This window comes from Geotrypetes seraphini, chromosome 1 (assembly GCF_902459505.1).
Source record: "Geotrypetes seraphini chromosome 1, aGeoSer1.1, whole genome shotgun sequence".
In the NCBI taxonomy this organism is placed as follows: domain Eukaryota; kingdom Metazoa; phylum Chordata; class Amphibia; order Gymnophiona; family Dermophiidae; genus Geotrypetes; species Geotrypetes seraphini.
The window spans coordinates 131,972,134-131,994,088 of record NC_047084.1 but is presented as its reverse complement, the minus strand read 5'-3'; the positions used below and the strand labels follow the sequence as shown (position 1 = coordinate 131,994,088).

Genomic DNA, 21,955 nt, shown 5'->3' with positions numbered 1-21,955 from the left:
AAACCTCAGGCTGCACACACAAAGATCCCAAGACTTGTGGAGTATTCTGCTTAAAAGGCTTCACTTTTCATTTTTACTGCTTGCCTCTCCTTCCTCACACTTATCTCTTTGTGCAGATATATAAACTTATCACTTAAGCAGTAAGGAGTTGACTCTGTTACAGAGGAACCTTGGTTTACGAGCATAATTCGTTCCAGAAGCATGCTCATAAACCAAAGTGCTCGTATATCAAAGCGAGTTTCCCCATAGAAAGTAAAGGAAGCTTGCTTGATTCGTTCCTGATCCCCAAAACAGGCCTATGTCTTTTTGTGGTCCAACACTTCTCCCATTCCCTGTTTCAGCATTTCTCCCTTTTCTCCCCTTTCTTTCCATTACCACAGACAATCTTTCCCTTTTCTTATTTCCCAATCATCTTTCTCTCTTCGCTTCACCCCATCCCTCCTTTTTTTTTCCTCACCTCCCTCACGGGTGCTGAAGGTAGCTGTCATTGTCTCTCCAGCAAGTCAAGCAAAAAATTGTCCAAACTGGGTGAAGTCGATGAGCGCCGGCATCCAGGAGCAGGCACTGCAGTACGCGGCCATCATAATCGAGCAGCGACAGGGGCGCATGGGCAGTGGAGGGAGAGGCGGGACTCGGGGGCAGGCAGCACTGAGCCATTCTCCGGCAGCATTCTGACATCTGCGGTCCATGGCCATCCCAAACTGGGTCTGCTGCAGCTTCACCCTCTCCCCTTCCTGATATGGCTTCTTAATCGGTTGCAGACGGCATGGAGGAGGAGGTGTGGCAGATTCCTTCCCCCCTCTCGCACCCGAACAAGAGCGATCGCCCGACTTGCACTCTCAGAGCACGACACCGCAGGGGAAAAGCTACAGCAGGGGCACAGTCGGGCGCGTGTCCTCGGCTGGGAAAAATCAAGTTTGACTAGGAGAGAGAAAGTGGAGAAGCTTTTGGAATGGCAACTGACGGAGTTATCCGATTCCAACTTCAAAGTTCTAAAAGTTTGTTTGGCTGTTGCAAGGAGAGAGATTATACGATTGCACGCCTCTCGGAAGCGGAAGGAGACCCGCAGAGGCGACCCACAGACACACACCTCCCTTTCAGGCAGGCCAGGTAGCTCGTTGATCGAGTCAATGCTCGGTTTGCGAGTTAAAGTTTTCTCGTCTTGCAGAACACTCACAAACCGAGGTTTGACTGTATATCGATTTGCAAAGGAACAATGGGGCTAAGGTCTTTTTCTCAGCTCTGTATACTTTATATCATTTTTGCTGTGAAGAAGCAGTATGTTATCGCTACAGACACAAATCCAGTTTTGAGAATGGAAAACCAAGCATCTGTGATATCTTCTAGATAAAAAATTTGCCCGTGACATTATGAATGGATTAATGGAATTTATTTACCAAAAAATTTAGGCTGACTTTTACAAAGCTGCGGTAGAGGTTTCTACCATAGGCCAGCAACGTAAATGCTCCGACACTCATAGAATTCCCGTGAACGTTGGAGCATTTACCTCGCCAGCCTGCGGTACAAACCTCTCTACTGTGGCTATGGTAAAGGAGCCCTTAAACGTTACATGAATGCTACATAGTGAAAAACAAATTCTTATTTCTTATGATGGATAACTTTTAGACAATAATATATCTTAAATAGAAAACTATCTAGATTTATCCTCAACATTTTTAATTTTAATTAAAAATCCAATTTAAATAAAAAATTTCTGATTTAAATCATAAAATCTGATTTTATTAATTTTTGAATCGCTGATTTTTATCCATTTTTGCATTTTTCTTAGCAGGTTTTTTCACTGTTGGTGTGAGCAAGCTGCTTCATCAGTTCTCTCTGACCTTACAGATCAGATTGGGAGGAGATGATGTAAGGACACGTAGAAGAAATGTGAAGCATCTGAGCTGTGCAAACATTTAATGGCCTGCAGCTCCTATGCCTAATTTCCTGTTTAGCAATTCCTTTTATGTGGTTTATGCTGTTCCTACCAAAAAAAAAAAGAAACAAAACTAGTTAGGTTAGTGTTTGAAAACAACCTGTTAACATGTTAGCAAGGGTCTCAAAGTCCCTCCTTGAGGGCCGCAATCCAGTCGGGTTTTCAGGATTTCCACAATGAATATGGCATGAGATCTATTTGCATGCACTGCTTTCAATGCATATTCATTGGGGAAATCCTGAAAACCCGACTGGATTGCGGCCCTCAAGGAGGGACTTTGAGATCCCTGTGTTAGGCTGTAACACCTCCCTCCAGTTCCCTAATAGAGAGCTTGTGGTCCATTTAAACTAAGTGATTTATTGAAACATGAATTCTCAGATGCTTCTTGAAAATTCATCCTGAATAAGTTGATTAGTCCATAAGGAGCTATGGCACACAAGTTCTTTATAGCTGCTACAGGCTTACAGAGCTGCTCCCTTAAAAATAAAAAGAACAATGAGATGGCTTACCCAGGTCTAGAAAACCTGTTTAGCAGGTTCTATAATATGGCCAAAATACTCAAAGTTATGTCTATAAAATTAGAAAGGTCGATATTTAAAGCTATTTAACCAGCCAGAAATGGCTCCTGACCAGTTAAATCACTAATGCAGGACTGTTGACGCTCTTCCAGTCTGAATATCGTCCATTTACCCCCACTCTCTGTTTCCTATGCTCCAGCCAGTTTTTAATCCACGTATTTTACTCTCGATTCCATGGCTCACAATTTTCCGAAGTAGTCGATCCAATGTCGACCACATCTCCCTTGTCTATTGCCTGTTTACTCCCTCGATCAAGTGCAGCAAGTTCATCAAATAAGATCTGCCTTTGCTGAAACCGTGCTGGCTGGTTCTCATCAGACCGTGCACGTCAAGGTGATCAATGATGCGGTCCTTTATCAGCACCTCTACCATCTTTCCCAGTATCGAGGTGAGACTCACCGGTCTGTAGTTTCCCGGATCTCCCCTCGAACCTTTTTTGAAGATCGGTGTCACATTCGCCACCTTACAGTCTTCGGAATCTTTCCCGATTTGATCGACAGATTGACTATTAGTTGAAGCAGTTCAGCTATAGTCCCTTTCAGTTTCTTGATGACCCTCGCTCGGATGGATGCCATCCGGTCCCGGGGATTTATCACTCTTAAGCCTGATCGAAACATTCAAGATATTGAAGGGAATAGACAGTAGAGAAAGAGAGATTGTTCACCCTCTCCAAGGTGGAGAGAACAAGAGGACCCTCTCTAAAGTTAAAAGGGGATAGATTCTGTACAAATGTAAGGAAGTTTTCACCCAGAGAGTGGTAGAAATCTGGAATACTCTTCCAGAGGTTGTTATAGGGGAAAGCACCCTCCAGGGATTCAAGAAAAGGTTAGATAAGTTCCTGCTGAACCAGAACGTAAACAGGTAAGGCTAGACTCAAACAGGGCACTGGTCTTTGACCTATGGGCCGCCACGGACTGACTGCTGGGCACGATGGACCACTGGTCTGACCCAGCAGCAGCAATCCTTATGTTTCTCTTTGATTGATATTTTCCCCCATATAGCCTCAGAATCCTTTTGTATCTCTCTCTTCCCCTTTTCCAAAAACAATTTATGTTTGCTTGTAAACCACTTAAATACTGTAACTGTTTACTTTGCAGTATATTAAGTGTGAACTGAGTAGACAGCACATTTAAATGCCATGGTAATGAAGATAGGTGCCTAGAAGAAGGCTGAAGACAGGGTTGCCTAATGCTGGGGTTTTAGCGCAAACCCCAGGAGAGGTAAAGGGTTAGCTCATTCTTCTGCGGTCAACTGAGGAATTTTTGCTTGCGTTTTCTCTTTACCATGAACAAACAGGACCTGCAACTGGTTCTGGCTTCCTTGAAGAGGAGGAGGGAGAGAGAGTGCAGTATGTGCTAGACCAGTGGTCTCCAACTCAAACCCTTTGCAGGGCCACATTTTGGATTTGTAGATAGTTTCAAGTTTATTAAATTGTTTGATTAAACGCTTTTCCAATTTCAAAGCGTTTTACATAAAATAAAACAGAATTTAAAATGGACTCACTTATACATAATATTCTACTAAACGAACAAGGGTTACATCCTTTAGACAAGAAGAAAACTGGAAACAATGGGAAAACGGGGAAGAAATACAATATTTGTTAAAAAGGTACATAAAAGGGAAACAAATTAGGGAAATAAGGGGGAAAAGTAAGAGATCAAGAAAGGTCATAAGAATGAGTGTTTATAGTCAATATTTAAGGGAAAAGAAATTAACTGATAATATTGTATAAGTAAACTGTCAGTCAAAGGCTTCTTTAAAAAGAAGACACTTTAAGTTCTTTTTAAATATTTGCAAATCTTGTTCTAATCTTAAGTACAAAGGGAGAGAGTTCCATAACATTGGTGCAGTAACGGAGAAAATTGAAGCACAGCGGGTTCCGATAACTTTTAAAGAGGGAACATTTAAAGTAGATTGTGAAGCTGATCTGAGAACTCTGGACGAACTATATGGAATCAGGAGCCTATCTATGAAAGCAGGAGTATTAGATTTTAATGTCTTAAAGACTAAGAGAGTAAGATACTTGGAGGGCCTCAGAAAAAATAGTCAAACTCTTTATAGTTGATGAATCTTTCCTTTTGGCTAAGGCTTAATAATAATATTATCATTTATAGCTAAAGAGTCATATGATCAAGAAACTGTTTTATTTTACTTTTGTGATTATGATAAATATACCGAGGGCGCCAAAATAGTTCCTGGCGGGCTGCGAGTTTGAGACCACTGTGCTAGACCAAAGAAGTGCTGGACTTTTGATAAAAATTGATATTTAAAAAAATTATATATTGGCACATGTAACCCAAATGTCTGTGAATGTACTGCAAAATTGAATGCCTGAAATAGTATTCCAGTCCATGGGCATATATAAACATGCAGTTCCAAGAACTAGTTTAATTTGTTTGTGCGTGCGTTTCTTCACTAGTACTGTCCGATACACTGTCCCACATTAGTACATGTTTTTGGATCACAACCCATTTGTATTCTATTTTCATACTTTCACAAGTGTGTTAACTTTAGTGCATATTTTCTGCTTTCCTTCCCTATTGTAATAAAACGCATTTCTCATTTCCATTCAGTTTCCAATATTTTTCTGAATTGAAGGCGTATTTGCTATTGGCATCCGTCTTAGAACACTGAACTGTTCTATTTCTCTTGCAGGTGTGTGCTTCTCCCTCTTTTGGCAATGAAGGGACCCTCTCAGAGCCTCTTTCTACTTGTTGATTCTATTGACGAGGGCTGCAACATTGCAGAGGCCGATCAGAGACCTGCTGGCTTTTCGGGAACTATAGCCGAGCTCTTAGCTACTCATCATGAGCTCTTTCCTCCCTGGCTGCTCCTCATCTGTTCTGCCCGGAAGCAAAGTAAAGCTGTTACAAAACTGTTTACAGGTATGTACATGTTGCTTAGTTTGGTAATACTTTGCGTAATAATACTGCCGGTTATAAAAGTTTTTTTTATAACCATGTTTCTGTTTGTTAAAATTTTATAATCTTCCTTCCATTTAATTAACTTCAAAGCAGTCAAGGCAAAATGAGAAAAAAAAAAAAAAAATCACAGTAAAATACATAATAAAATCATGATACAAAACATTAGGGCAGGGTTGTCCAACCTGTGGCCCCGTGAAGTATTTTGTGCGGCCCCGGTCGAGGGCGATGCAGTGTTTTCCTCTGCTGCCCCCGGGTGTTACCATCATGCCGGCTCCCTCCTCTGTCTTGCTGCAGAGTCTGCATGTTTGTGCGGCCCCAGAAACATTTTTTTCGGTGTCAGGTCAAAAGCGCGCCAGGACAAAGGCGCGCGCAGACAATTGAGCGCAGTGGGAGGCGCGCGCCGCAGAAAATTACTGTTTTTAGGGCTCCAACGGAGGGGGCGTGGGGGGTAACCCCCCACTTTACTTAATAGAGATCACGCCGCGTTGTGGGGGGTTGTAACCCCCCACATTTTACTTAAAACTTCACTTTTTCCCTGTTTTTAGGGAAAAAGTTAAGTTTACAGTAAAATGTGGAGGGTTACAACCCCCCACAATGCTGGCGCGATCTCTATTAAGTAAACTGGGGGGGGGGGCTCCCCAACAAAACCCCCTGTCGGAGCGCCTAAAAACTGTAATTTTCTTCGGCGCGCGCCTTTGTCTTTCGCGGGGTTGTCTATGAACCTTTTTTTTCGGCCAATGCGGCCCAGCGAAGCCAAAAGGTTGGACACCCCTGCATTAGGGCATTGGCCAGTTCATCAGTGCTATAATTTTGTCTTTCTTAATCGCTGATGTCAGTCAATCCATATCGAATGAGATCCCTGTGAGAGTACATGTGTTGAATTATAAATTACAGTGTGTGGGCTCCAGGTTCCTTCAGCTCATCACAGACAATGCTGTGGGACAGCATGGAAATCTGCTTGCCTCCTGCTCAGCTAGCATTGTCAAGGACGTTTTGTGGCAGAAGCCATTTCTCACCTACACTTCTCCCTCATATTCGCAGTTTCGATTATTCACGTTTTTTTGCTTGCTGGCTCCTCCCCCCAAATTACGTCAGCTTGCATAGAGAAATCGCCGATTCCAAGCGTTTACAGAGAAAATCGCCGTTTCCCAGCACTTTCTTCACAATGTTTTGCCTCTCCTTCAGGAACAGACCAGGTCTCCCACCATGTTATTCGCGGTTTCACCATAGTCACGATGGTTTTTAATTTAAAAAAAACGGTGAATAACATATGAAAAAGTTATTTGCGGTTCTGTTAATCCCCTATCACAGTGAATCCGGAGGGAGAAGTGTACATATAACCAGCTGATGGAATGTTGCTACTCTTTGGGTTTTTGCGAGGTACTAGTGACCTGGATTGGCCACCGTCAGGACAGGCTACTGGGCTAGATGGACCATTGGTCTGACCCAGTAAGGCTGTTCTTATGTTGTTAATGCACAAGAGAGCTTGCAAAACCATCAAATTTCCGGCCCTTCAAAGATGATCTCACCTTTCTGGAGTTAAGGTTGTCTGATGCCACCAAATGTTGTAAATAAATCCAAACTTGCATTCTTGTTTTTCTTTTGCTCAGGGGTTGGGGAGAAAGTGTCAAACCAGGAAGTAGAGGAGGAGAGCGTATGCCGACACTATGTAGAAAACTTGTGAATGACAAAATGAAATTAACGTGTTAGTGTCAATGTGGGTAAATAAGTAAGATAAATTGATAATTGGGGCACGAAAGGCATTAATGTGCAATGCAAACCCATAAAAACTATTATCAGCATGCTTAAACATATTTCAGTAATTTGTGTATTTTTACATACTTTCCTAGAAATTTAAAACTGGTGGTTAACTTTCCACATTAAATTGTGCCATTGTTTTACTAGTGCTTTTTAAAATGATGACATCTCCAAAATTGACACATCCTAATAAGCAATATCAGAGCCAACAGGACATTGTAGTTAACAATTACGAATTTGACTCGTGTAATTTTATAAAGACGTTTTCCATCTGTAACTGTACTTTACCTAGGATTTGAAACTTCATAATCCCCCACATTCTATGCATTTGTGCTTCCAAATTTGTCTAATGCTTAAATGTTTGTGCGCAACTTATAGAATAAGGGCGTTTGCACACACAACATAATTGAATAATTGGCTGTTAATAGGCGCTAATTGATACCAATTAGCAGTTACACTCACAATAATAATAATAATTTTATTTTTATATACCGCCTACCCAAAAAATGGTTCTAGGCGGTTTACAACAAAAAATCACAAGTCATACAGGGCTAGATTCACAAAACTTACCGATCGTGTACTGATGGTTTTGTGATCGTTCCCCGACCCGATTCACTAAACAGCTGTTCGATCAATCTCCGATCTGATCCGCACATGCAAATGAGGGGAAACGGCATGCAAAGTAGGAAGCCCTCGATTCACTAAACAGAAGGAACACCGATTAGGCTTGCCGATCCAAAGTGAAGCGAGTCGCTTCACTTCCTTACCGACTCTTCTGCCCTTTAAAAGCACAGACTGGCAATGCGCTTTTGCAGAATATCTAAAAAAGGAATTCTTCACGTGATGCACCGGGGAGGGGCCTAAGGCCTCAGAATCATCACGGGAGGCATTGGCGCACCCCTCCTGCTCCGTTAATGACGAGGGGGTGTTCTTGGGTGGAAGGAGGAAGTCGACGTCCCTCCTGCCGTTTGTTTATGGGGGTGGGGAAGTCGAGTGTGTTACAGATGGCAGGAGAAAGTGGGAACCCTCCTGCCATTTTAAAGTGGTGGGGGGGGCACATTTTTTCAGAGGTTTGGGGAGGGAGGCGGAAGAGTTACTTAACAGAAGAGGGTGGGGGGCTTTTTTTAAAAAAAAAATTTAAATGGGGCTGATATTTTGCGTCTGTAAAACACACTAAATATCTGCCTGATTAAAAAAAATTTTTTTAAAAACTGGCAGAACCCCTGACAGCAGTGACAGGAGGCTGCTTCTCCCGTCACTATTGTCAGGGCTCTGCCCCGACTCAGTCAGTTTTGAGTCGGAGTTTGCATGCAAATCATTTGCATGCAAACTTGATAGTGAATCAATCGCTGTTTTAAAATCAGCCAGGAATCGGCCAACAGCGATTGATTCCACTATCTTTGGTGAATCTGGGTCTTAGTCACTATTTTAGGTTGCATGCTCTGATTCTAGTGGTGCATGGACATGGGAGGGGCATGCCTACAGGTCCGATGCATAGATTATGCACAGCAGTCAGGTCTCAGTCAAGTAACAGCAATTAAGTAGTTCTGTTTGTGCTGTTTATTGTCGGTAGTATCTGTTTGTTGGTTGTACACTTCTGACTCCAAATCTGCGATTTCAGTATCCACGCATTCGGTTATTCGCAATTTTTTTTTTTAACTGCATTACGGTCCTTCCCTGCCTCCCTCCTGCCTTCCCCCCGGCATCCCGGACCTTACCTGGTGGTCTAGCGGGCTTTAGGGGCAGGAGCGATCTTTCTACACTCCTGCCCCGTGCAGACCACTCATAGGAAATGGCTGCCATGAACTCACATTGTAGTCTCAAGAGACTACGGGAACTTGCAGCAGCCATTTCCTATGAGTGATCTGCACGGGGCAGGAGCATAAGAAGATCGCTCCTGTCCCAAAAGCCCGCTAGACCACCAGGTAAGGTCGGGATACCGGGGGGAAGTCGGGAGGGAGGTGTGGGTTGATTAGAGCCAGCCAAAAAGTTATTTGCGAATTTTCAACATTCGTGGGCTGGCTCTGCCCCTAAACCCCGCGAATACTGAGGAAGAAGTGTATTGTAATATGTTTATTGTACCTTCACAGGTCGTAATTTGTTATTTCTCATTTGGATGTCTTATTGTACTCTGCACAGAATTGCAGGATATGCGGAATATAAATGTTTTAAGTAAAATAAATAAATTATAGAATACAGGGAGCGTGAGCGCTTTCACCAGTCTTTGATATGGGCATAAGTGCTCATGTCTAAAGTTAGGCACAAAACTTACCGTAATAGAATTTGCGTTTAGTGCATTGTCTCTTGAATCTATCCCAATGAGTTTAAAAACCCAGATCTTTGTTGACTTCATCCTTGTCGGTTCTTTGATTTATGACATTTTAGCATCAGAACTCCTACTTTTCTGGATTGTTTTAACATTTCTTTAAGCATCCTGATCACAAGGTCACTGTCGCAGTGCTTTGCTTTTATATGTTTACTCAATGTGCTTTTATAGGGACTAAAATGGCAACTACCCTATTTTATCACAGTATGTAAGCAACATTTATGTGTTTGGCCTTTCTGACATCCCTTCTATCCCTCTGCCCATGCATATGATTAAATTTCTGTGTCAAGGAGATGGGAACAAAAGGCAAAGTCAGCTGGTGTGATGTAGTAACATTATTTTTCTTTGTTTTCTATTTCCTTTAACCACTAACTTTCTTCTCAACTTTTTTCTTACAGGTTTTCGAAAAATAAGTTTAGATGACCTCCGAAAAGCCTATATTGTAAAAGATGTGCAACAATATATTCTTCATCGTTTGGACCAAGAGGAAGCACTGAGGCAGCACCTCACAAAGGAAACAGCAGAAATGTTAAATCAGCTTCATATCAAAAGCAGTGGATGCTTTCTGTATCTAGAGCGTGTCTTGGATGGAGTTGTGGAAAACTTTATTATGCTTAGAGAAATTCGTGATATCCCAGGAACATTAAACGGACTATACCTCTGGCTTTGTCAACGACTTTTTGTGAGAAAACAGTTTGCCAAGGTCCAGCCAATTCTAAATGTAATCCTGGCAGCCTGCAGGCCCTTGACAACAATGGAACTATATCATGCGGTGTGGACCAAAAGCACAACATTGACTATGGAGGATTTTCAAAGGAAACTAGACGTGCTGTCTAAACTTCTTGTTGACGGACTAGAAAATACTAAAATTTTATTTCATTACAGTTTTGCAGAATGGTTGCTTGATGTAAAACATTGTACTCAGAAATATTTGTGCAATGCTGCTGAAGGACACAGAATGCTAGCTATGAGTTCCACTTGCCGAGCAAAGGAATTAACACCATTAGAAGTTCAAGAATTTGCATTGCACCTAATTAACTCAAATTTTCAGTTGGAGACTTCTGAGTTAGCACTATGGATGATTTGGAATGGCACAGTTGTAAAGGACTCTCTCTCTACTTCAGTTCCTAAAGAACAAGAAGTACTGCAATTGCTTGTAAAAGCTGGTGCTCATGTCAGCAGCGAAGATGACCGTACATCTTGTATTATACGCCAAGCCCTGGAGAGAGAGGACTCCATTCGAACCCTGTTAGACAATGGAGCTTCTGTAAATCAAACGGATTCCAATGGAAGAACTTTGTTGGCTAATGCCGCATACAGTGGTAACCTTGATGTAGTTAATCTGCTTATTTCTAGGGGATCAGATTTAGAGATTGAAGATACTCATGGGCAGACATCGCTCACTTTAGCTGCACGCCAAGGACATACAAAAGTCGTTAACTGTTTAATTGGATGTGGATCTAATATAAATCATACAGACCATGATGGTTGGACAGCACTACGATCTGCAGCATGGGGTGGCCATACGGAAGTAGTCTCTGCACTTTTATATGCTGGCGCCAAAGTGGATTGTGCCGATGCTGATAGTCGAACGGCATTAAGAGCAGCAGCATGGGGAGGGCACGAAGATATTGTGTTGAATCTACTTCAGCATGGTGCAGAGGTCAACAAAGCGGACAACGAAGGTAGAACTGCCCTAATTGCAGCAGCATACATGGGTCACAGGGAGATTGTAGAGCATTTATTGGACCATGGTGCAGAAGTAAATCATGAGGACGTGGATGGGAGAACAGCGCTCTCTGTTGCTGCGCTTTGTGTACCTGCTAGCAAAGGGCATGCCTCAGTAGTTAGTCTTTTAGTTGACCGTGGTGCTGAAGTAGATCATTGTGACAAAGATGGTATGACCCCATTGCTTGTGGCTGCATATGAAGGACATGTAGATGTTGTGGATTTGCTCTTGGAAGGAGGAGCTGATGTAGATCACACAGACAACAACGGTCGTACACCACTTTTAGCTGCTGCTTCCATGGGTCATGCTTCAGTTGTGAACACACTGTTATTTTGGGGTGCAGCTGTGGACAGTATTGACAGTGAAGGAAGAACGGTTCTTTGTATAGCATCAGCTCAGGGTAATGTTGAAGTGGTGCGCACTCTGCTGGACAGAGGATTGGATGAAAACCATAGAGATGATGCAGGATGGACTCCGTTGCACATGGCAGCTTTTGAAGGGCATAGATTAATATGTGATGCACTTATTGAACAAGGTGCTCGTACAAATGAGACTGATAATGATGGGCGTATACCTTTAATATTAGCTGCACAAGAAGGCCATTATGACTGTGTGCAAATATTGTTGAAAAACAAATCTGGCGTTGATCAGAAGGGTTACGATGGAAGAAATGCATTGCGCGTTGCAGCTTTAGAAGGACACAGAGACATAGTTGAGTTGCTTTTCAGCCACGGGGCAGATGTCAATTACAAAGATGCGGATGGCCGTCCAACGCTTTACATCTTGGCACTAGAAAATCAACTTGGCATGGCTGAGTACTTTTTAGAAAACAGTGCAAATGTAGAAGCAAGTGATGCTGAGGGAAGGACAGCGCTTCATGTTTCCTGCTGGCAGGGACATTTGGAAATGGTACAGCTTCTCATCACATACAGTGCTAATATCAATGCTTCAGACAATGAAAAAAGATCTGCATTGCAGTCTGCCGCGTGGCAAGGCCATACAAAAGTGGTTCAGCTTTTAATTGAGCATGGAGCCCTGGTTGATCATACATGTAACCAAGGTGCTACAGGACTCTGCATCGCAGCCCAGGAAGGACACACTGATGTTGTACAACTGTTACTGGAGCATGGTGCTGATCCAAATCATGCGGATCAATTTGGGCGCACCGCTATGCGTGTTGCAGCAAAAAATGGGCATTCCCAAATCATTAAATTACTAGAAAAATATGGAGCAACTACTCTAAATGGCTGCACGCCTTCTCCCGTCCATACAATGGAGCAAAAAGCCTTACAACCATCCTCGGCAAAAATTCCATCATTGACCACAAAATCTAATAGTTCATCCAGCACTGGAGGCGATGTGCAGCCTGCTCTGCGTGGTTTGCCTAACGGACCTGCTCATGCCTTCAGTTCTCCTTCAGAATCCCCCGATTCAACAGTTGACCGTCATAAGTCAAATAATTCCCTGAAAAGCTCGAAAAACTCTTCCCTTCGTACCACATCATCTACAGCAACTGCTCAGACTGTGCCTATTGATAATCTCCATAGTTTATCTTTCACAGAACAAATACAGCAGCATTCATTACCGCGCAGTCGAAGTAGGCAGTCTATTGTGTCCCCTTCTTCCACAACAAAATCCATAGGACAAAGCCATAGTTCACCAACTAGTGAGTTTGAATGGAGCCAAGTAAAGGCCAGCTTGAAATCAACTAAAACAAATAAAGGAAGCAAGCCAGAAAATTCAACCAAGTCTGGTCCATCAGGAAAGAAAACCAAACAAAACTGCTTCTCACAGCCTAAGGTCTTGGAATATGAAATGACTCATTTTGACAAGCGAGCACCAGTTTCCAAATCTGGGACCAGTATGAATATACCACTTAAACCTGTGCCATCAGACCCCCACTGTAAAATTTTAGTCCCACCCTCTCAGCAAGAAATTAGTCGATCTCAGCAACAATTCATAATTCAACAGCAAAGTTCAGAACAGAAAAAAAGGAACGGAATTATGACAAATCCAAATTATCATCTTCAGGGAAATCAGGTCTTCCTTGGAAGAGTTTCTGTCTCACGAGCCGTTCAGGATAAAGGACATCAAGAACTTTTGGATGGCTATCCTTCAGCAGAAACTGAACTAAGCCTTAAGCAAGCCCTAAAGCTGCAAATTGAGGGGACGGACCCAAGCTTCAACTACAAAAAAGAAACGCCGCTATAGAAGTAAGCAAAGTCTAACTGAGAGAACCAAGGTGATTTGTAATTTTTTTTTTATGCCAGTGATAAGATTGAAGACATATGCTGCTACTTATGTTTGGGGCTAGATACTCTGTAGGTTCCGTCCACTGCCTGCTTGGTAACAATTGAAATATAACTGTGATATTAATTTTTATTACCTTTTATATTAGATTTTTAAATGTTACCATATATACTTGAATATAAGCTGTTCCAAGTATAAGCCGAGTTAACAGTTTCCCCTCAAAAAGGGGACAAAACTGTTAACTCGAGTATAAACCTGGGGAGAGGGTTATCATAATTCTTCTACCCTGTAATATCTTGTATTTTTCTCCATTTCGCTCACTTCTGCCCCCTACCCCTACCCCATTGCGGTGAATAGCATTTCTCTCTCGTTTTCTTCCCTCTCCTCCCTCCCCCTGGCACTTCTTTCTTGTTTCATTTCCTTCCCTCCTCCCCCCCAGGTGACCATGGTGGCCGGCACGTCTCTCTCCCTTCCTTCCTCTACCCCACAAAGATGATTGGCACTTCACTGTCCCTTCCCTCACAGGTGACCAGCAATCTGGTGTCGACCTTTTCTACCCAGGCAGCCAGGCCATCTGATCTTTACAGTCATCCCCTTCCCACTGCCATCAGATCCACTGCAGCCACTACTTCTTTAAAGGTTAAATCTTTGCCAGCAGCGTGATTGATGACGCTGCTTGTGCCAGACCCACAGCCCTTCAGGAAGTTATGTCAGAAGGAAGAGCTATGGGGACTGCTTGCTGCCGGCAAAGATTTAATCTTAAAGAGGTAGTGACTGCAGCAACCACGGCAGAAGGGGGAGTTTGAGAGACCAGATGGCCGGCCACCTGGGGGGAGGCACAGTTGAGACTTCTAACTCAACTTTAAGCAGAGACCCCAATTTTTTGTGGGCCCTAAAACCTTGGCTTATATTAGAGTATAAGTGGTACTTTCCTTTCTATTAATAAATATTTACAACTTAAGAGAAAAGTGTGTAAAAAATATTGAACTTCTGAGATAAACTTCTAAATTGGCCTCTTTGACAAAATTTGCTAGAGCTGACTAAATTTATGCTCAAAATGTCACTAAAGTTTAAAATTTAGGAACAGAAAAAGTGAGTGGATTTAGGGCAGGGAAAAAAGTCATGCGCTTAGCCCTGATTTTCTGCCCTAGGGCTGGCCAAAGCTGCAGATCTGTGTCATCCACTCGGTTCAGCCCAAAATGCTGTCACAATAGTCAGCAAATCCAACAGGGGTGGCCACACTTTTTGGGCTTGTGAACGACTTTTCAAATGACCAAGTCAAAATGATCTACCAACCATAAAAATACGAAACATATACCCTCCTCTTTTATGACGGTGTGCTAGCCGGTTTAGCGTGTGCTAATGCGCCCATTATATTCTATGGACGCATTAGCATTTAGCGCGCCTTAGTAAAAGACCCCCCATATTTATTTATTATATATACTGTGTGCACCTCTTCTGTCCTCCAGAGACCTCGTTCCATTCCCCATTCCTCTGTCCCTCCAGGAGTCCAACTTTGCTTCCTCTCTCCTCCACCCCTATTGGCAACATGTCTCCCTCTCTCTTCCTCCTCTGTTATGATTGTGCATCCCTCTCTTCTCCCTCAGTCTGCACCTTCCATAGTACAACATCTGCCCCACTCTTTTCTGCCTCCCCTTTGTTTCAGGTTTCTCCTTCCCTATCTTCCTTCTGCTAACATTTTGAGTCCTCCCACCTTTGGTTCAGGTCTTTCTCTCTCTCACTCTGTATTCCCCCTCCCCAGGGTCTGGCATCTCTCTTTCCTTGGTTTACTAACCCCTCTAGTAGTCCAGGATCTGCCCTGTCTTCCCCCTCCCTTTTGGGTCAAGGCTGCTTACTCCCTCCCCTCCCTAAGGTCCTTTTATCTCCCCCCCTCCCCCCGATCCAGCGTCTTTAAGGAAACCCCATCCCACCGGGGCCTTCGTGATGGGCACAGCTTTACCTCTGCTGCTTCCCGCACACAGTGACTGTCAGGACCTCAGACCTCTTGATTGCAACTGTTCTTGTCTCCGTTCTTCCCTGTAGGTCTAACTACCACAGTTGAAAGTTAATTACGGCTGCCTGCACAGCAAACGTAGCAGGCTGCTATTGGCCTCTGTAGCACTTTCTCTCTGCCGCGGTCCCACACCTCCTCTAACATCAGGGGCGGGACCGCGGCAGAGGGAACGTGCTACAGAGACCAATGGCAGCCTGCTACGTTTGCTCTGCAGGCTGCCGTAATTAACTTTCAACTGTGATAGGTCCAGAGGGAAGAACGGAGGACGCTGAGGGGGAAGCATGTCATCTGAGCAAGATAGCCGGGCGCTCACCTAATTAGCTGGGCAGAGCGCCTGGCTAAAAGATGGTAAAGACGCTAGGTAGAACACTGGCTCAGCGATCCACCGGCATTGCCTTTGCGATCGACCGGTAGATCGCGATCGACGTTTTGGGCACCCCTGCCTTAGAATATAAATGCTGCTCATAATTTTCAGTGATCTGCCTTTCTCAACTGTATGGTGTTTATCCTGCCAATGCCAAACCAGTGGTGTATGTGCATTTTCAGTATGAATACGGGATTTGTCTTCATTCTTTAATAGGATGTTTATTTCTTCCACATGGGCATAGAATCACATACTGTGTTTAACCCGTGCAGCGTTTACATGTGCTGGTCGTGCCTTTTCAATGCCGCATTTAATCAGAGGATCTTGCCACCTGGACCCTTCATTGCGGTTGCTGTCAGTGGTGTGCAGCTAGATGCAAGGGTCCAGTTGGTGTACCTAGCATGCTCTCAAGTGTTACTTTATTTGTTTGAAGTTACATAGAAACATAGAAGATGACGGCAGAAAAGGGCTCCAGCCCATCAAGTCTGCCCACTCTGCTTACCCACCCCCTGTCTATGCCCTAATGACCCAATTTCCTTATCTTGACCCTCGTAGGGATCCCACATGGGTATCCCATTTATTCTTAAAGTCTGGCACGCTGTCTGCCTCGATCACCTGCACTGGAAGCTTGTTCCAATGATCAACCACTCTCTCTGTGAAGAAATACTTTCTGGTGTCGCCATGAAATTTTCCGCCCCTGAGTTTGAGCGGGTGCCCTCTTGTGGCCGAGGGTCCCTTGAGAAAGAAAAGATCATCTTCCACTTCGACACGTCCCGTGAGGTACTTAAATGTTTCGATCATGTCTCCCCTCTCCCTACGTTCCTCGAGAGTGTAGAGCTGCAATTTGTTCAGTCTCTCTTCGTACGAGTGACCCTTGAGCCCCGAGATCATCCTGGTGGCCGTCCGTTGAACCGATTCAATTCTGCGCACATCTTTACTGTAATGTGGCCTCCAGAATTGCACACAGTACTCCAGATGAGGTCTCACCATGGCCCTGTACAACGGCATTATGACTTCAGGCTTTCGGCTGAATGTAGATAAACTCTTCAGTTAACATGAACTTAAAGCTTCATTTTATATAGAATGTAGAGAAAGGAACTGAGATGTCCACATACCTTTAAATACTCAACTATAAGCCAAGATTTATGCCTCCCCCCCCCCCAAAAAAAAAGCCCCAAAATTTGGATCTCGGCTTATAGTCGAGTCAACTTTCCTCCCACAGCGACAGGCATTTCTCTGGCCCCAGGGAGGGGGGAGCAGGGAGGAAGGAAAGAGGGGAAACTGGACACAGCAAAACCATTATGAGATACAGAGGGGTAATACTGGGGAAGCATGCCTGCACATTGCGACTACTGCCAGTGTGTCCCTAGGAATCCTCCCTAACAGGCCACTGTAGTTTCCATAAACTTGAGTACAGACGGTTCATAGTTCAGCAGAGTTTTATTCTTATTATAATTGTTGTTGTCAGTTAACATTGCACACCAGGGTTTCTCCCATTTTTACCCTGGGTTTTTCAGTTCCAAACAAAAACATGCTTCATTTCAACTCAAAAAGAAAAACACTCCAGTGATTAGGCCAAACCACAATTCCCACAATGCCTTTCATTCACCTTCCTGGATTAAGGTAGTTGTGCAGTTCATTAGCCAATTCAGTAGTTCAAAAGGAAACAAAAAGCTTCTTCCCAAACAGGGCGAGGCTTCCAGTAGCCAACACTGTCCGCCCCATCCAGCATGGCTGAGCAGAAAAAAAGAAATAGGAAAAACACCAGAAAAACACAGCTTAAATTTCATTCTTGCCTTGCACTTGCAGCATATATTGCTCAGACCCTTTCCATGATTTCTGGCCCCATTTCAGCCTTGCTGCATCGGCTCAAAGTTCAGGTCAGCTACCAGGAGGGACGTTGGAAACAGGTGCACATTTAACTTCTCCCCTCTTGAACTCTCTGAGTTGCTTTTAAATTCCCTGCTGCTAAAGGTGGGCCCAGATTTCACCCAACCTCCTTTGGCCCACCAGATCTCAGGTGTTTCAGGCATTCCCTCATTTGATCCACAGTGCTAGTAAAGGGCAACTTACCCTTCCCCCACCTGAATTCTCCTGAGTCAGCGAAAGTTTTATGCAGGCGATTTAGCTCTGCTTAGCTTCTCTCTTTTTTCCCCTTCCCCCAACCTTGTTCCTATTGGGGCTCAGGATACTAGCAGGCATCCTAAGACAAGGAATATAAGCTGTTTTATCTCTTAACATAGCAGATGGCTTGAGCACTAGGAATGTTTCATCAATGTGTGCAGCATGTCTGCCACAACATGGATGGAGGGGGAAAGTTTCATGTTAAGGGGAAAAAAAGAGAGAGTGGGAACACTGCAAATAGCTGGAAGAGAAAAAGAAGGTGCTATATATGGATGGAGGGGAAGGGAAGACAGGGAGAAATTGCTGCACATGGATGAGGAGGAAATGTTTCAAATGAAGGGGGAAGGAAGAAAGGGAGGGAACACTGCAAATAGCTGGAAGAGAAAAGGAAGGTGCTATATATGGATGGAGGGGAAGGGAAGACAGGGAGGAAATGCACATGGATGAGGAGGAAATGTTTCAAATGAAGGGGGAAGGAAGAAAGGGAGGGAACACTGCAAATAGCTGGAAGAGAAAAGGAAGGTGCTATATATGGATGGAGGGGAAGGGAAGACAGGGAGGAAATGCTGCACATGGATGAGGAGGAAATGTTTCAAATGAAGGGGGAAGGAAGAAAGGGAGGGAACACTGTAAATAGCTGGAAGAGAAAAGGAAGGTGCTATATATGGATGGAGGGGAAGGGAAGACAGGGAGGAAATGCTGCACATGGATGAGGAGGAAATGTTTCAAATGAAGGGGGAAGGAAGAAAGGGAGGGAACACTGCAAATAGCTGGAAGAGAAAAGGAAGGTGCTATATATGGATGGAGGGGAAGGGAAGACAGGGAGGAAATGCTGCACATGGATGAGGAGGAAATGTTTCAAATGAAGGGGGAAGGAAGAAAGGGAGGGAACACTGTAAATAGCTGGAAGAGAAACTCAGTAACCCCTTTCAAACCTCTTCACCCCTTCTTTGTCCTTCTCTTCCTTTCCCAATACTTCTATCTTTTTTTCTTTTTCTTTCATTTGGGGTTCAGAAGTCCAAGGGGTGGGGAGATGTAAAAAACTGATGTCCACTGGCTAAGGCACCGTATGTTTGGTATATATGAAGCATTAACCGGGGATTTTGCATTTTCAGGTCAGTCCTGTGAGACTAGGAGATACCAGTGGAACTTCTGTCTGACGTGATTCATCGACCGATAGGTTGGAGCCCTGTAGATCCACTTTTCTTGGCAATCGTAACGTGCCCACAAGGCTGCCTTCTTCTCATTGTCTATCTTCAGGAGTTTCTTTTGTGCACCTGTTACTTGACACTCAACGTAAGCACTTGCTCTGAACTCTCGAGCGCAGCGTATCTCCTTGACAAAAGCAGAAAAAATGGAATGAATAAGACATTTTAATTGATACCGTGCTTAATGTGCATGTCTTACAATGAACTATATTGCGGGGCAATTATATTTATATTTGTTTTATATTTCTATATGACAAAAGACATGACGTTTACAATGTATATAACATTTTCATTACTGTGATGGAATATGGTATTAATTTCTTATATATTTCAAACTTCGGAAAAAGAAACCCACATCTTGCTTTACAAATCATCCCAAGGACAACTATGTTCATTCTGGTACAAAAAAAAACGGAAAGAAAATAGTCAAAATACATCAATTGGATGTGTTGAAAAGTGAACAAATATCTATTTCTCCATATATATCGTTTGACATTGGCTCAAATATCTATTAGATTCCTATGGGAGTTTCTTTTCTTATTTTAAAAGGGGGAAAGAAGAAACTGCTTTTTTTGTAGAAACGAAACAAGCATCTGTAGCATAAGCAGATTATCCCAAAGGCACATGGATTTGCTGATGTCTCTCGCATGCTTTGAGCGATTTAGGTCATCAATGAATGGTTGTCTACCTGGCATGTTATATTAAGGGCTGTGCTTTCCGGCCTCCATGGGCTTTGTGCTCAGATGCCTGCAAGTGGAATTTCAGCTGCATGCAGATTTACAAATGCAACCTCCACATGTTCTTTCCTGCCCCCTCGCCCACCTAACCTCATCCCCTTTCATGAAAGCAGAGGTTCCTGTGCTCCAAACACACAGATAGATTTACCCACATTGGAGGCTAACAATTTCTCAACTTGCTTTTTACACAGCAAACGGGTATTTACCCGCATAAAAGTTTTATGCATTGAGTCTTTACCTCTAAAGGCTAGAGGACTTTGTGCCCTGCCTCCCTCAGGATGCCCAGAACGATCCTTCACTCAGAAATGCTGAATATCTGCTCCTTATCTTTTATGGAGTGCAAATGACCAGTTGAAGTCATGGAAAGACCTTTAGTTACTAAGGTAATCTTTACTAAACTAGATATTATCTCATTCATTATCAGATTAAGAGCATCAGCACACATATTGCGGAGTTTAATTTCAATGCTGACAGTGGTCAGATCAGAGTTCATTCTTGGAAACAAACAAACCATGTAAATTCACATTAAGTTCTAGTATAGTCATAATATGGCCTCAGCTGAGGCGATGTGTAATATATTATCAAAGTGTTCAATATCTTGTCCCTGTGGGACATCCAGTATTTATAAAATAGGCAAAAACGATTTCTTGCAAAATGGCCTTAAGAATGTTAAAGGATCAGAAAACCTAGACGAGAACAAAGGCATGTTACAAGGCATTGTTCCTGAAAGATGGTGCTTTCTTCTTTAGTTCATAGTGTTTTTATCTGTATAAAGATTTTCTCTCGTCGTCAGGAGTATACATATTTAATTTATGGATTTTGTTACTAAATGCACCTTGTGTCTGTGGGGCAAAGGTGTGGTGGTTCTCACAAAAGATGGACAATTTTGGATTGCAAGTTAGGTGAAGGAAAAAGTTTAGCATTCCCTCCAAACTGTTGACATTTACTTGAGGTTGGAGAGACTTTATCCATTTCCACTTTTGTGCTCACAAATCATGTTTCCAGTAGTCTAATTCAGTGTTTTCCTTATCCACCCAGATGTAAGACTAGCAGAGTTCTCAAAGAATAACACCTCACAACTTCCCAAAATCAGTGAGGATGCCAGAATATAAGAAACACTTTTGTTTAACTATATTAGTAGTTTTCAGCCCAGCCCTGAAGGACCGAGATCTATAAGCAAGCATATCTTCTGTGGCATGTAAATTTCTCTCATGCATATTCATTGTGGGTATCCGGAAATCAGGTGGTCCCTGAGGTCTGGATTGAAAACCACTGATCTATTTCAGTAGATTGTTTATTTTAGAAAATAACTCTTTACCACCAGTTATTCTGCTATGCAAATGTACGTTTTGCTTACAATGAACATCATCAGTCTGAACTTTTCAGCTAGCTTGATCTGCGCTTGACTGTTTTCCATGATACTTTGAAGTTGTAAATAGCCTATATTGTAATTAAATTTCACATTGTAAAATTGTTATTTTATTCCTTGTATTATATTAAGCGAAGATCCCTATGTATATGGAAGTGCATAATAAATATATTTGCTTTTCACCAGACATCTCACTGTTTTAATTTTGCAGTCTCTTTTCTGTGAGAGATTTCTAGAAGAATATTCAGTCTAAAGCCAGGTGGATAACTGCCACGACCCTCTTGCAAACATAAAACTTATGCTAATTCAAGCTCTCAAATTTACAGGAGTGTTGCATTCATAAATGTTAATGGCATGTGTGTGTGTGCATATATATGCATAAATGCCAAAATTCTTTCTATGCACTATGCTGTAAATACTTGCTTAACTCACATAGTGCATAGAAACTTTCTCTTCCGCCAATCGGGCCATTAGAAACTGCCTCCTCAATTGACTTCTCCTAGTATTCTTCGCTATGACCAGTCTGGTCTCTAAATAAGTTCTGTTATTGTCTACTGTAACCTATTTGTTGTCATGACTAGTCTGTTTTCAAACGATTGTGAATGTCCACTTGTAATCCGTTCTGAGCTTCTGGGAGA

The 21,955-nt window shown here is 43.0% G+C and overlaps 1 protein-coding gene across 3 annotated transcripts in view; it reads left to right on the top strand.

Annotated features, from left to right (window-relative positions):
• ANKRD50 (ankyrin repeat domain 50) overlaps positions 1-21,504 on the top strand; it is a 54,848-nt gene extending 33,344 nt beyond the window's left edge. For 2 of the 3 annotated variants that reach the window (XM_033938733.1, XM_033938715.1), the window contains exons 3-5: positions 5,170-5,399; positions 9,921-13,464; positions 19,119-21,504. In XM_033938733.1, coding sequence (XP_033794624.1) covers positions 5,170-5,399; positions 9,921-13,462 — 3,772 coding nt within the window. In that variant the 3' untranslated portion in view covers positions 13,463-13,464; positions 19,119-21,504. Of the gene's footprint in view, positions 1-5,169; positions 5,400-9,920; positions 13,494-19,118 lie in introns of all 3 variants that reach the window. The other variant, XM_033938723.1, reaches the window with a different exon arrangement.
• The last annotated feature ends 451 nt before the right edge of the window (positions 21,505-21,955 follow it).